Source organism: Falco cherrug, chromosome Z, assembly GCF_023634085.1.
Source record: "Falco cherrug isolate bFalChe1 chromosome Z, bFalChe1.pri, whole genome shotgun sequence".
NCBI classification, from domain to species: Eukaryota; Metazoa; Chordata; class Aves; order Falconiformes; family Falconidae; genus Falco; species Falco cherrug.
In genome coordinates this window covers 11,443,937-11,459,277 of record NC_073720.1, presented here as the reverse complement: position 1 = coordinate 11,459,277, position 15,341 = coordinate 11,443,937, and the positions used below count along the sequence as shown (strand labels likewise).

Below are 15,341 nucleotides of genomic sequence, written 5' to 3'. Positions count from 1 at the left end.
TGTACAAGCCAAAGAATAAGTCTCTGAAAGAGCAGAGATGGAAACGCCCTTTATGGAAGAGCTAGCCAAATCCTCTAGCAAGAAAAGATGTTTATCAGTGATCACCATATGAACAATATTGCCTGTCTCCTGGCATCATGGAGCCATCTCCGGGTGTGGTTAACTCTGCATGTGAACTAAATGTCATGACGCATAGTTTGATTTGGTTTATTTCAAAATTCTTCACCACGGGATATATGTGCTGCACACAGGCTCCGGAGACACTGCTGAAACAGAAACAATGGAATACTGGCATCCTTTGCAAACCCAACATACAGAGAACTAAACTGCTCGAGAAGTCTGTGTCCAGCAGACAGAGTCTGGCAGATTTTTAAATAAAAGCTAGATCTGAAGATGCTACCTGCCACTAATCTGAAAAAAAGTATCACTGACACTTTAAAAAAGAGCAGACAGTAGCTGCAGGAAAAAAATAAGTACAGGGGACCCGACCTTTCTGCGTCAACAGATTTGAGAGGGTCACACAGAACATGGGAAAAACTACTCAGTAAACACTCATATAAAGTTTATAGATCTTTGTCTGCAAAAATCTCAGAGCGGGATAAGAAAAGAATGGGAGTGGTTTCTTTCAATTCCTGCCTTCTATTTCTGTCCATTAATTACGTCAGGAAAACCACTGAATGAACCAGAGCCATTCATTTTGTTTCCTACTGCCATTAGACATGGTAAAAACCTCAGACATAACAGCTTTCAAATGCTCAACTGCAGGAATATGGACATCCAATATTTTCTCCGTAGTAGTTCAGGATTGTGACATTGTTTGACACACACTGTCTTTTGGGAGGCTGGGACACTACGAACCTCAGGATAAGGACAGGGAATATTATAGCAGATCCCATTATTCTAGAATCCATAATTAAAGTGAAGCACCAGAAAAAAAGACGTCCTCATAATCACTATGAACATTTCTAATTCAACAAGTAACTTGCTCGTGGCCCTGAGGGACTAAAGGAGTATCAATATTAAATGATAAAAGCAAACTGGGGAAAACTTCAGCCTTTCCTATTCAAAGCTCTGCACTCCTGCATCATGGATACAGTTGAAGCTCTGTCTAAGATAGCATTTATGTTTCCATGCAATACACCAGGGCTGCCTGCTTTGACAGCTTGGGCTCTTGGCTGACTACAGAGAAACCTCAGTTGGCCTCTGCTCTTGATTTTATCCTACTCTGTGATGCTTACCACCATTGCACCCTTTTGCTACTTTACAGCTGTACCAGAACCTGGCTCTGGGGTGGCAGGGGTACCACGAGAATCTGCGGCACTCAGTGTGTTAAACATTCCATATGCAGCCATCACCTTATAAGCAATGCCTCTCACGCATCACCTGCCTTACCTCCCTCATGTTCTGCCTTCAGTGAGGGAGACTCCCATAAGGGAAAAGTGACAGAGAGGAAATATCTTTGAAGCAGCAATTAGGTATTAAGAGACCTTAGCAGAACTTCTGATTCTCCTACAGATTTATAAAAATCGAACATCTAAGAAAAGCAGCATTATGAGGCAAACACAAAAATGGGAGTTGGGAGCTTTACACTTACTCCCAGATCTGCCTTAGACTTCTGGTTGACCGTGGGCAGCCCTTGCACACACCTGTGTCCTAAACGAGCAGGCTTGGGCGCCGTTACCCGCTGTCAGCCTCAAGCTCCACAGATGCAAAGCTTGACACCAGAGCAGTGCGGTCTGTGGGTGAGGGATTATTCTCATCTGCTCTTTTCAGGGGCTAGATTCACACCTCCTGGAGGTGTGACTCCACCAAAATACTGCCCCTAAGAATAGTGCTCATTGCGCCACAGTTACACAAGTCCAGATATGGCGAATGAGCTGTGACTTTGGGGGTGTTTTCAGAAGCCCGCCTGTGACGTCTGACCACGGGCAAAACTCAGCAGATGGTCCCTACCTTTGTTCACTGAACAAACAAATCATCTCCTCGCCATACAAGTCACTGGAAATAAGAGACACTCTGCTTTTGTGGCTAGATTACAGGGGCTAAAGGGTGACACCCAGAAAAGGCAGCGTATGGCAAGGTATTGACCAACTGAGTTTATATCACTGGCTTAGTGACATTTTAGTTTCTAGTAGCTGGACAACCTGGCCCAAAGCAAATTTTAGCAAAACACTGGCGATCCTGCAGGAAAACTGGCAATTTCACCTGTGTAGCACAAGGTACAGGCTGATGAAGCAGCTGAGAAGCAGAAACAGCTTCCCCAGGTCCTTTGATAAAGCCTTGCAAGGAGGCGGTGGGAGCGCGGTTCAATGGCACTTTATTTAACTGCAGCAATGCAATTTGAAAGGACACACAAGATGCCATATGCAGAAATGTGACAATAGGGCTGTGAATGTGCTCAAGGACACGTTTAATAAACTCATGTAACTCATGTTCATCTGCTCCCTGTAAAGATCTCGTCCTGACTCCCAGAGGTAAAGGGCTGGCCAAACACCAGAAATACAAAGATCTTTATACAACCCACAAGCCTCTTTTTTTTTTTTTCTTTCTTTCTTTCTTTTTTTTTTCTTTTCTTTTTAACAGCTTTGGGAATTTCTTACATATGTAACCCCTCAACCCCCTCTTGGCAGCAATAATGAAGCGAATTCCAGGATCCCATCACATGTTGGGTATTCCAGGAAAATCTCTAGGAAAATGTGGTCACTGGTTGTGTTTTCCTATGCTGTTCCTTCTGCCTGGTATCATCCCGTTACAGAGCAGTTAATCATCGCTGTGGTCAGTGTCCTCATCATGTTGGTGCAGAGGTGGCATGGCTTGATGACCTCATGCCATTGCTCACAGACAGGCCAAGAAGGGGATCTAATGGTCTTGTCTCTTTGTTATCTCCTTCAACTACACTGCCTTCTCTTCCCATTCAGCTCAGTGCCTGAAGCTGCTGCCAGGCTGGAAGAAGTGAAGGGGAGGGCAGAGCACTGCTGAGTGGTGGCAAACTCCAAACCAATGCACCCTGTTCACTAAGGTCTCACACAACTACGGTAGGTTTTTTGTCTCCATCAAGTTTAAGCTACTATGAAGAGTGGAGGAGGTCCAGAGGAGTCTATGGACTTCACTGCAGCTCATGCCTGGCACCGCTCAACATTTCCGTGCTGGTCAGGGCCCTAATATGCCTTAAAGGTCTTGACCTCACCTGGCATCTTCATCCACACCCACTGTCCAGGGCTCAGGATCTCATTTAAACCCAGCCAAGGGCCTTCAGTCCTTGCCTGAGGTACGTTATAGGAGTAGCAGTCTCCAGTCTGACATCTGTCCTAGTTTCCCAGCTGGACCTATCCAGCTCTGTCTCCTGGATTACCTTGGACATATGGTACAGTCTTGTCTTCAGCCCTGCCTCCCGCCACCCCTGAACTGGGCTCACTCGATAGACCCTGGACCTGGTTCCTAGATAGACCCTGGGCCTGGTTCATTGCCTCACCTTGTCTCAGATAGTCAGGATTGGCCCCCTTACTACCATCCTGCCCTGTCCCCCGCAACCAGATGCTGCAGGATTGCACCCTGGTCAATGAGGGTGTTGCCTGGGCTGGGGCCACCCTCAGCTCCCAGCTTGTCTTCTCTCATAGGGCAGCCCTGCTCTGACTGCTCCCTGACAGTGCCTCAGCTGATCTTTGGAGGAATCCAGCTAACACATTTCTAAATGCAGAAAGAGCAGTGCAGGTGGCTGCTGTAGCTATTCCTTCAGTGGTTACTCAGACCACTTTTCACATGATCAGACAACACTCCCTTCAGCCTTGAGTGTGATGAACACTGGGAAGCATTTGCAGGTTGAGATGGGAAGAGAGGACAGTCATTGCTACCATCCTGACCACACTGACAAGGTCACTGAGGCTAACCCACCAGGCATCCTTTACAGATTGAAGCATACAAATGGAGGAGGTAGAGCAGAGTCTGAGCCCACTACGAGACCTCCTTCTCCCTGATTAAATTTCAAAGACAAGAACCCAGCTGCTGATCCAGCCCAAGGCAGTGTGCATTGGCCATAGGAAGTTATATACATCCCTCCTATTTCACTAGGGAGTTCATCAGGTGACCAGGGAAGATAAAAGCAGAGTCCAAGCAGCCCCCTCACTGCTGGTTCTGCAGAAAGGATGCTGGTTTGACCCTAGATCCTGATCCAAGATGAAATTTGTCATTGACTCATGGGCCCTGCATTTCCTCTCCTATTGTCTGAAAGCCAATTTCAAAGTTGTTTTTGCAGCCCTTTGTGACGTCCCAGTGCAGCTGTGCTAAATTGCAATATGAAAGTGAAGAAATAAAAGGGAATTGGGATCAGAGTGGACATTAAAGGACTTCAGAAGATACTTTCTTCTTCAGAGCATTGATAGACAAAGAGCCCATCACGGTTGACCTACATGGGGCAGTCGCCGCCGCAGCTGTGCTGAGGACAGTGCAGCCAGATGGGGGACAGGGCAGCCAGATTGAACTGCCTCAGAAAAGAACCTTCATTAAAGCCCTTAAACTTGCTCGATCACCTCTGGCACCCTGCTTTTCACTTTATTCTAATCTTTACACAGGCAAATCTCTTACTGAAGTAAGGAAAGATCTTCCTGTCTGCAGTGTGAGAAAAACACAGGATTAGGACTTGAATTTTCATTTTTACTGACCTATATTGAGTCCATTTATGTGCTGCACTAAGTGCCTTCACATGCCACCCATTCACACTTGGTTTCTGAGTCATTCCTAACTAATTTTGTGAGCTGGTGGGTAGTACGTACCTTCACACTTAACCCTTCTAGTAAAATGCACAGCATTTTGTTTTAAAGTTTGTTTTATTTTTCCAAGCTACTGTGTTCTTGCTGTGCAGGATAAGGCCAAGGATGTCTGGCATTGCATCAGTCTGAGAGATCTTGTTCCAGCCTCAGTCTTCACACTTAACTCCAAATAAATCCTGACCTACTCAAGCACTGCCACTGCTTGAAGATGCTGCCCTTGACCACAGGCACCTCTTATTATTTAATCACAGCAAAAATCATCAGAAGTCATGTAAGAGGCTTCTTTAGATAAGAGACACTTCCCTTGTCCCCCTCTCAGTCTGTGCTGCCTCTGTTCACAGAGGAAAGAGACCACCCCGATCTTCCAGCCTACTGCATGACACATCTCGTATGTCCATGAGGCGCATTCAGTTCTTCCTCTGAAACCACCCCTCGGCCTCACCATGAAGCCTCTGTGTTAAGGGGATTTCCACTGCGTGCAGCTCCTACCCACCCCTTATCCTCACCTGGCCCTGCCAGCCCAGCCCCCGCCACTGCCCAGCCCTCCTGCCCGGCAGGTGCCTGGCTCAAAAGGCTCTGTGGCTGGAGCAGCGTGGCAGGGACACACTGCAGCTTGGCCTCTTGCATGTTTTGTGATGAGCTCTGGGAGGGAGTTTGCTCTCTGAAGTCTCCTGCAAGTCCAAGTGTGATGGATCTGGACGTGCCCTTGCACGCACTGGCGGACATGGCTTTCCACAGCGCAGCATCAGGTTCCTGCAAAGCTGGTTTGAGTGTATTCAGGAGTCTTGCTTCATACCAGGAGGGCCAACTTCCAGCAGCTGCCAGAGCTGATGTCAGACTCCATACACAATAGTTCTCAAGTCTTTCTCAGCTCCTCAGTTCTCCCTTCACAGGTACCCTGTAGACTTTGCACCGGGAAGGGACAATAACCGCCAGCTATTCAGGGACAACACACCCACCTCTGATTGTACTTTCCCACTTCCCTGTTCTCTCTGAGACTAAATGAGGACAAAGCATCTGTGTACCTTTGATCTATGCCTACATAACAGAAACTCTCTTTTTAGTGAAAGGCTCAAACCTTCACACCAGCTGCGGCAATGCAGCCTAGCCACAGCAGTAAGGCAATACACTGAGCCTCTGTCTGTGTTTCCCTTTCTTTTCCTTACTGGCCTTTCTCTGCAACTGCCTCACCCTAAAGAAACATTTACTGCCTCACCTAGCTTTGTTACAAGAACCTGTTCTATAGGTTTTATGGCTAACATGGACGGCCTTAAGTTACTAAGTAAAGTAAACCTCACTCCTGTGGCTTTCACTGTCTAAAATACTTTCTAAGCTTTGTTAAGTTGCTGGGTTTCCTTCTAGTTTCTGCCGAATGTCCCTCTTATCTGGCTGAAATAACTGTTGGTGCAGCCTTCCCTGTACCTTGGAAGAAGACTTGTGTGGGAGGACAAGGACTAGTGCTCCTCACTGTGGGACCGAGAGCTGAAGGACAGATGTTCTCCTCCTGGCTCTATAGAGAAGACTCAAAAAACACCATGTGGCTCCCACGTCCCCAAGACCTGAGTGCCACAGTGAAGCGGTGGCACTTAAAACAATGAAGACAGTCCAAACACTTCCGTTGTTTGCTTGTACATAGATCAAATTAAATACCTGAGGCTGAAAGACATGTCGAGGGAGAACTGTGGCTGCAAGAGAGAGAAATTACTCTGTCCAGAAAATGGCAACATGCTGAGAGATGGCTGAGACTAATAGCTGCTGTGCCTGAGCACCCCAGGGCAGGCTCTGGCATTTGGACAGTCTTGGTCCCCATGGTCCACATCCTAGTGCTTAGCAGTGCAGCTCCACTGAATGTGAGGAATGGACCCAGATTTGACCCTTGTAGCAGACTACAGGACTGGAAGAGCTAACTTTCAGGAGCATCATGCATACGTTGATGGGAGACTATCCCTTTTAGGCATCTCCAGCAGTCTACAGCATGGGATCTGAAGTAATTTATGAGCAAGGTTAGTCCTCTTCATAAATCATGGTATTACGGGTTTAATAAATTGAACTTTTGCCAGGACTTATTGGAAATAAGCAGCCCCACACAAGACGTGCAGCCCTGTACAGTTAGGGGAGTGCTTGTATCACCACCTAAAGTCTTTTAGTGCCTCACCACCCACTCACGCCTTCAAGGCTTGCCTCTTTCTAGATGGTCTTCTAGATTTCCTAAGCCTCAGTCTACACCGGACTCTAGAAATTACGAGCCACAGCTGACTAAAATGAGGGGTAGGATTAATGAAACTCACTGCCAGGTTTCAACATATTACGTTAGGCTGGCTTTTTGGCTGCCTCCACTTTCACACCTAATCAACGGACTCTTATGGAAACACTCCAGAGCTCTCACAGTCCTCTCCTTAATTTTGGTTATTTGCAAATCCTTGGGCATATAAGCAATCAGCTGGGAAGCAGCGACATGCAATGTCAGCCTCATGAATGGCTTTTTGCAGAAATAGGCTTAGAACCAGAAGAGGTGCTTATTGTCCCTACCCTGACATCATTGTACGTCTCCCTCCTGCTTTCTGGTCCTGCTGCTGCATGTAGTTTACATTGCAATAATTCAAGGAAAGATTACAAATCAATACATAGTGGCAACACCCACCCTAATATGCTACTGGCAGGTTCTGTGCAAATCAAATGCACTTTCCCAGTCTCAAATCACCAGGCTTAATAAGTCATTTATGCTGCATAGTCTTTTACATATATTAACTACAATGCCTCTCATATTCAGGACACATGCAGCAGCTCTGGACCCAGGAAGTCTCTAACCTCTGTTTGGTTCATGGATGAAAGGTGACCACTGAAAACCACCCAGTTCATGTTGCCAGCAGATCAGGTCCATGAAGATCTTTAGTCAAAGCTGTTGACAAGTCAGACTTTCTCTATCATGGGAAATTATAGTGTTCTGAAATGCTGAGGTTTTTTTCAGTTCTTACCGAGAAAATACTTGTGATGTTCCTAAACCAAAACATGATTTAAAGGAACTCCTGAGTAAAATTGAAGGTTGAATTTCACCCTTGGAATTCAAACATGCAGAGGACAAAACCTCAGAAAATTAATTTCCATATTAGTTGGCAGCTGCAAACACTTTGAAAGAATGCAGCTTCAGGATCACCTCACGGAGGAGATGACCCCACAGCCAAGGCAGTACAGGTCTAGCGGCTGAGCTAGCCCTCCTCTGCACCCAACGCTGGCAGATGGTCTTCAAGCTGTGGAAATCAAGTTGCCCAGGGGGCTTCCTGGCATTGCAGCCTGGCAGACCTGGGTCACAGCCAGCCTGTGTCAAGGAGCTCCTTGGAGTCACAGATTTCATGGCACAGTGTGAACCTAAGTAGGCCATTAAGGAGTTGGAAATAAAGCTGGCAGGAAGCCACAAAGGCCAGATTCAAAACCTTCCTGCCAGAGAGGATTTCACTGCAAGGGCTGAGGAACTGACACATTTCCTTTCATGTTTTACTTTAAATGGAGACACGTTTCCAACAGAAAACTCCCCCCAGGTTCTGTTACTGAAAGGCCTTGGAGCCTGATCCTGGAAACAATTTGACTCATAAATAATTTTCTGGAAGTGTGCAAAGTCACCGTGTTATGCTCTTCCAGAATTAGATCTCCTTCAGCTGCCCCTTTGCAGGTTTGACTCCAAAGGCAGAGCTCCCTGTGGTTGACTCAGCAAGGAACCATCTCTGGTGGTTCATCTGGCGCACGTTTGCCTTGTTTGCAGAGTCATAACTAGCGTGCAGTCGTGTCACCTCCTTGAAACAACATTCAAGACGTGAAGCAGATGCAGCTACATCTGTGACTACATCTGCATGAAATAACATACGCTGGTTACTTACAGCATATTCGAACTGCAGATTGAAATCTCGGTTGTTTGCTTGAAGTTGTCTCTCTTCCTCTGCAAAGAAGAGGAAACACATCAGATGTGATTGAAGGTAAGCAGTCAATACAGATATGAACAAAACATCAGAAAATGCAAGCAGAGCTGCCAAAAGGTAATGTCACCAGGAATCTGCTCTGGGCTAATCACTCCATGTCAGGGAATTGAAGAGGCTGGTGACATTGACAGAGCAGCACTGTGCACCAATGCCATAGCACTGTATGCCCATACTCCAGGTCTCCTCTATCCACAACCCACTGCAATGCCAGCACTGATTTTACAGGTTGTTCAGCTTTTGCTGGGTAAGAACTACCACTTAACTAGTGGTGCTTACTATTCCTGCTTTGCTCCATCTCTTCCTCCTGAAGTGTCTGGAGCTGTTACCATCAATTTACTGTTAGTGCCTTTCCTCCAGTACAAGTGCATCTCCTACCATCATTCCACGGATGGGACATCACCACCATAGCTGTCATGAAATCAAAAACTACTGGAAGGGATTTCAAAAGGTCATCAAATCTATTGTCTACCTCAAGACAGGTTCATGCCTATCACTCCCAACAAATGTCCTAGAAAGCTCCAGTGATGGCTGTTCTTCAGACTGCCTGTTCCAGGACCACAGTGTCCTTCCCCATTGCGGGGGGGGGGGGTGTCCCATTATCTAATCTCTGGTCAAAGGTGCTCTTCTACTCCCCTTCAGCTCCTTCTGCTACTTGCCAAGGACGCAGAGCACAGACAAGTTCATTATGTATTAAAGGCTGTTATGCCTTGCTGTAGTCTTCTCTTCCCAAGGGTAAGCAATTCCAGTTTCTTCAGTCACTTCTCATGGGTCAGTCTGTCAGAAGTAGCATCTCTCTTGCTGCTTTCCAGTGGGTTCCCCAGTTAGTCCACCTCATTCTGGAGTGCAATGATCAAAAGGGGCCATAGTTGTAGCTAAGGACTTATCAAAGCTGACTGGAGCACAAGGGACACTACTCCTATCTTGTGAACAATGCATATTTGGCATGGGAATTCACCTAGAAGTAATTTAAAATCATATCCCTATGCACAACTAGCACACAAATGATAGCAATCCAGAATATGATCCATTGTAGCAGATCCTTTCTGGCAGAACCGATGCCTCATAACGCAATGCAAATCTTTCGTCCTTGCTGAACTGCATCCAAGTTTTTTCAGACTATTTCTCCAACTAGTTAATTCTAATCCTATCTTTCAGTGCGCTTGTAGCTCCTGCCAGCATGGGGCCATTCACAGATGTACTAAGTGTGTTCTTTATTCAGCCAGCCAAGATGTAGAAGAAAATGTTGAATACCAGACTCAGAATACATCCCCGGTGAGTCTCTCAAGTTTCATAATCAGTCACTGATAACTACTGTCAGTGTATCTTTTTCTGAAAAGTCAGGCACTCACTGTACGGTGATTTTAACTCAAGCATATATATCCGGTTCACCTGTAGAAAAGCCGCAAGTGACAGTCAAGATACATGACGGCTATCTAAGGTTTTTTTTCACTAGCCCTCTGGCTACCATTAATACAGAATTGCGTTTGGTTTGATGCAGTTTTTCGGGACTGCTGACTGTTAATCATCTCTTGCCCACACACACACTTCTAGTTACTTTGAAGTGGTTTGTTGGATTGTTTTAAACTTCACCCAAGAGGTGAAGCCAATATATCTGTAATTGCTCAGCTTTTCTTTTCCCTCTGTTTCAAGACAGATGTAATGCTTTCTCTCTTCACAGTCTTCTGAACTTTGCCTGTTTGTGCACCAGAAACTCTCAACGGCAGCATTACTCCAGGCCATGCTCTACCTTACCTACCCAAACCATTCCCTCTGTGTTCCCCCCTCTCCTCTGTTTCTGGCATCTATTATGTTAGATGTCTAAAGAAAAACAAAAACAAATCCCAGATTTCTTAACATTATTTGCTAGGCTCTTTTTCACTGAGTGGCAGACATAAACTGTCTTTGATCTATGTCTTACTAGAAGAGTTACAGAGCCCTAGAGACCCCAACTCTTACAGAACAACTTTTATTGCCCTTTATGTCCTCAATATCTTTTTCTCACTTTGAGCCTTTGCCACACAGTTTGTGCTAGATAAAACAAGTTGCTTTGCACCTTCTAGAAGCATCCTTCCTCTGCTTGAATTGAATGAGGAGCTTGTGATTTCACCATTTCAGTCACCCTTCTGAGGCTTTCCCTGAAAGATGGTAACTTATGCCTGTGCTCTTAATATTAATTATGTGAGGAAACCACTGCTCTGCTTAATTCTCCCTCCACCCCAGATTTCCTTTCCGTGAGATCTCAGTTAATAGTTCTTCATATTTACTGAAGATATCCTTCTTGAAGTCCATTTAGAACACTTTGCTATTGTCACACACATCATACCATCATTTCATAATCATTCCTGTTTACACTCCCTTCTACTTTCCCAGGACCAGCCAGCTCCTCCTTGTTGGAGGGCATCAGTTCTGGAACAGCCTCCTCTCTAGCTCCAAAAAATTATCCATCTCTGCACTAAAATGATGTGCCAGCTTAACAGGTCATGTTCCCGTATGCTCCTTTCCAACTCTTACTCTGCATAGCTAGAATTCTTCATTTACCAGCATGTCCTGTCTCCTAGAAAACTTTTTTGCCCCCCCCCCCCAAAAAAAAAAATTGCCCCTCTTGGTTTGCTATGGGTAGCATTAGTCAGAGATCTGCAATTTGTTCATCTCTTTCTTCATGCTGGATCTCAGAGCACACGGACATACAAGGAAAACTCTGTTACCCTTCCAGAATAAGCTTTATTCTTTTCTATTAATATTCCAGCCTCATGAGTTATCCCAGCATGTGTCTATTACACCTATTAAATGATGTGCTAAGACATTTAGTTCTTCCTGTTTATTCAATCTTGCATTAGCAAGCATCTAAGCTGTTCAGTGCATTGAACTGCTATCCTTCCTCCTTTCCCTCCAATAACCCTATAAATAACACAGCTTCTCTAATTTTTAAGCCCTTTTTCAGATCACCGTTTTTATTTTTTTATTCCGTGGGCTGTTTTCATCAAGCCTTCTAATTGCTAATATAAAGCTATTGTTAGTAGGTAAATGTGCTTTTCCCTTTCTTCAGGCACATCTAGCAGTGTCAGGCATTTTCAAATCAGCTCCCATCTGCCCCAACTGAGTGATTCAGACCAACCACAGAGGCTTCATTCAAGACTCTCAAAGTGTTTAATCCTTCACTGCTTTCCTTGGACACATTTTTCTCATAATTCACAATGGGGAGAAAAATGTACAGAGAGATCAGAGCAACTTGTCCAGTGTTCCAGAGGAAAACAGAAGCAGAGCTCAAGACAACCAGGCTTGCAGGGCTTCAACTATTGTGTTATGTGTCCCTTCAGGAATTTTCCTGAGAGCAACCAGTATTATCAAAGCAGATGAAAGATGAAGCTATTTGTTAAAAACTGAACTTCCAAACACTTGCACGTTTCCTCCCATACAGTAAATGCTGTTCTTATCCCCTCCCCAGAGGCTGTAAATCTAGTCCTGCAATAAGTGCCACAGAAAAGATAAACAGTTTTAATGTAAATACGAATACATGACAAAGCTTGAAAACATACTGGGCTTCAGAGGCACGCTCACAGAGCCCATGCTGGGAAGGGGAACTGGCAGGCAGAGGCAGAGCTGTCTGTACGCGTGCTGTGTGCTTACATGGAGCAGCACAAGCAAGCCAAAGACCCTGAAACGAAAGGCTGAACACTCACAGGGGACAACGTTGCCCGTGCTGCTCTCAGCCAGTAGATCTGCCCAACTGCCTCACCAGAAGGAGCTATGGAAACGCATGATGGACAGAGAGGCATGAAGATACCCAGAACCACTGATCTGGGCTGGAGCCCTCCGGGTATCCCTTCCCTTGCAAGCACATGAGACACAGGGCACATGGCAGAGCCTCAGCATCACACAGCAGCCCCTGAGCAGCTCTAAAGCCCTCAGTGACCTTCTGTTTTTCATAGGCAGGGGATGCTGTGAGGGGACTGCACACATAAACAGAAATCCAAGGGCTGCTGGCAGCGCATGGAGATGTCAGGTGCTTCTTTGCTCTTCCCAGGGCTCACTGGGGGAGTGAGGAACCATGTGAGGAGCCATTCCCCTCCCTCAGCCTGTCCTGAAGTGGCACTGGACACATGCATTTGAATTCAAAGATCTCAAATGCTCCCGGAAAGAAACCACACATGTACCTGCTCCAGTGAAGAAAGGAGCCTGGCTTCTCACCACAGTGAGGGATGCACTCTCCAAGAGGAATGGCTTTTATGTGAGACACACAAAGAGCTGCAAGCAGCTTAGGGAAGGAGCAGAAACATGAAACAATGGGGTGTGAAACAACAGCAAACAAAACTCATTTAAGGCATTGCCCTCCTGTGACTGATCGTGTGGTACCTAAGGGCAGGTTTTCTAGGACAACCTGCTTCTGAAGGCCCCAGGAAGCTATGAACCCGGTTCAAAACTGCATGGAGTCTCTGGCCTGCCATAGCCATTCATCCCTCCCAGAGGCAATGTCCCTTAAGGCCAAAATACAGGGCCAAGTTCTAGTGGCAAGATTTTAATTTTCCTTACTGGATAATAGCCAATACCTTTGGCTAAAGCAAGAACAACCACAACAAATGGCAAAGGGTGCCTCGTCCAACACTAACAAGCAGAACTTTCTGTCCTCTAGCTGCACCAAAGGAGAACCACCATCGACCACATGCACAGGGCAACACTGCCTCAGTGGTTTTATTTTTACCAACAGAGGATTGTGAGGTCCTGCTGACGTGCCTCCTAAACCAGCAGTTCCCAACTATCCCAGACCAGACAACTCTTACTTGTTTCTGGAACTGTTTGGACAGAAATGAAGCCTCTTGGATGATCACAAGAACCAAAAAGTTAGAGAAAGTCAAGCATTACACCAGCTTTGCCTGGAAACCACAGCTCAGGGTATTTTGGTTGTAGATCCAAGCATGCATGTCTTATCATGCCCCATTGATTCTGAAAGCATTGACAAAAAAGGGAGGGGAAACCTGAAGGGTTATCAGCTGAGCAGCTTTGTATTTCTTGAAACTTTTTTATATCTCTAAGAAGCTCAAACTTTTTGCTTCTGTAAACTGCAGTCACAAATCACTGGAAAGAAGGAATGCAATTTGTCCTCCCAGTTATCATTTCACTGCCACTGAAAACTATTTTAAATTATTCATCAGTGGAAACTCGGCGTACATAAATATGGCTTAGTGCCCAGTTCTTGGTCTAACCACTGAGACCAAGTCACTGGGAAAGTGGCTGTTTTCTCAGGCAGACAGATTTAGGAGCTAAACCACAGAATAACATCTGTGTTTAATAAAATTAAACCCACGCCAAAAATCAGCTATAAATGTAACTGGCCAGCCCACCAGCATTCTCCATTTAGGATTGCTGCACGGAAAAGTCCTGCAAAAGGTTAGATTCAAGATCTGGTCAGACAGCCTGGAAATTTGTTTCTGGTTCACGCTAAGGAGCATGTGCCAAGAGCAATGCTTTCAACAAGCTGTTGGAAAAGTTTTGTAGATACTGGGTCTTGTGGCTCCAAGAAACAGGAGGTTAAGATCTGCCTGGTTTTGCCAAGTCCTCTACAAACTAGGCTCTGACATCTCACGCATGAAACAAACGCAGTCCAATTAGGGGAGTGCCGGTGTAACTAAGCCTGACAACAGAACTGAGACAACGTAAACTCTTAAAAATAATAATTTCTACTCCACCCTTTAAACAAATGACCTCAAGAGCACAAACGTTGCCCTGAACCATCTACAAAAAGTGGCAACCAGGAGCTGGACTCATCTCCCCAGCTTCCCTTTCAGAGTGGTTCTTTGGAAAGAACCTTCCCAATACCTGGTTGTGAAAGCTGTAGCACATTTGTTCTGCTCCCAAGGGCACATATCTGACCTTCCTGAGACTGCAGTTCAGGTCTCTCCTGCAACAGGCTGTAAGCAGTCTCAGAAGACCTCCACCACTCACAGCAGATTTTTTGTTTTGAATTTCATGATGTGCCTCCTTTCACCTCCTCCTGTCCCTTCTCCCTCTTATTTTTGTTCACTCTGCTTTTGGATGGCTCATCATCCCTATATGACCCTAGCTTTTGGTATCACCTCTCAACAGTGACACAAGTGCCACCTCACATCCAGCACCCAGGAGATCACCTGCCTCTTCACAGATGAGAAATCCTAGCGCTTTTTTCCATTCTTTGCTGGACTGGTGGTATTCCCTGTGCACAAGTAACTGAAACCTACCACGGTGCATTTAGCACCTCTGTCCTCCCCTGAAAAAAGAGAATTGCAGTGTCCATTGAAAGGCAACTCCATGGGAAAGGGCAAATCATTCTATAGTGTATTAGGCAACTAAAATTGCTGCTTCTAGGTAGGTTATTATACAAACTAATAGCTAAAATCTCCTTGCACCTTGAAGCAGTAACTGCTCTGTTTTGCAGTCATGAGAGATGAAGGAACCATGCAACACGTTCCTCGATTTGCAGGTGCTGTAGATGGGTATAGTCCCTACCGGTGGGTTAAAGACAACAGGATTATTTTTTATAGCAGCGATATCAAAGGATTTCACATTCACAATAAAGCAGTGTCTTGCTGGGATCAGAGCTGCACCGAGCAAACTCTACCCAAAACCAAAG

At 45.6% G+C, this 15,341-nt stretch overlaps 1 protein-coding gene across 3 annotated transcripts in view; it reads right to left on the bottom strand.

Annotated features, from left to right (window-relative positions):
* LOC102050221 (phospholipid-transporting ATPase ID-like) overlaps positions 1 to 15,341 on the bottom strand; it is an 86,600-nt gene that overhangs the window by 47,201 nt on the left and 24,058 nt on the right. For all 3 annotated transcript variants that reach the window (XM_055698769.1, XM_055698768.1, XM_027801916.2), the window contains exon 3: positions 8,639 to 8,697. In XM_055698769.1, the coding sequence (XP_055554744.1) occupies positions 8,639 to 8,697 (59 nt within the window). The remainder of the gene's footprint in view (positions 1 to 8,638; positions 8,698 to 15,341) is intronic.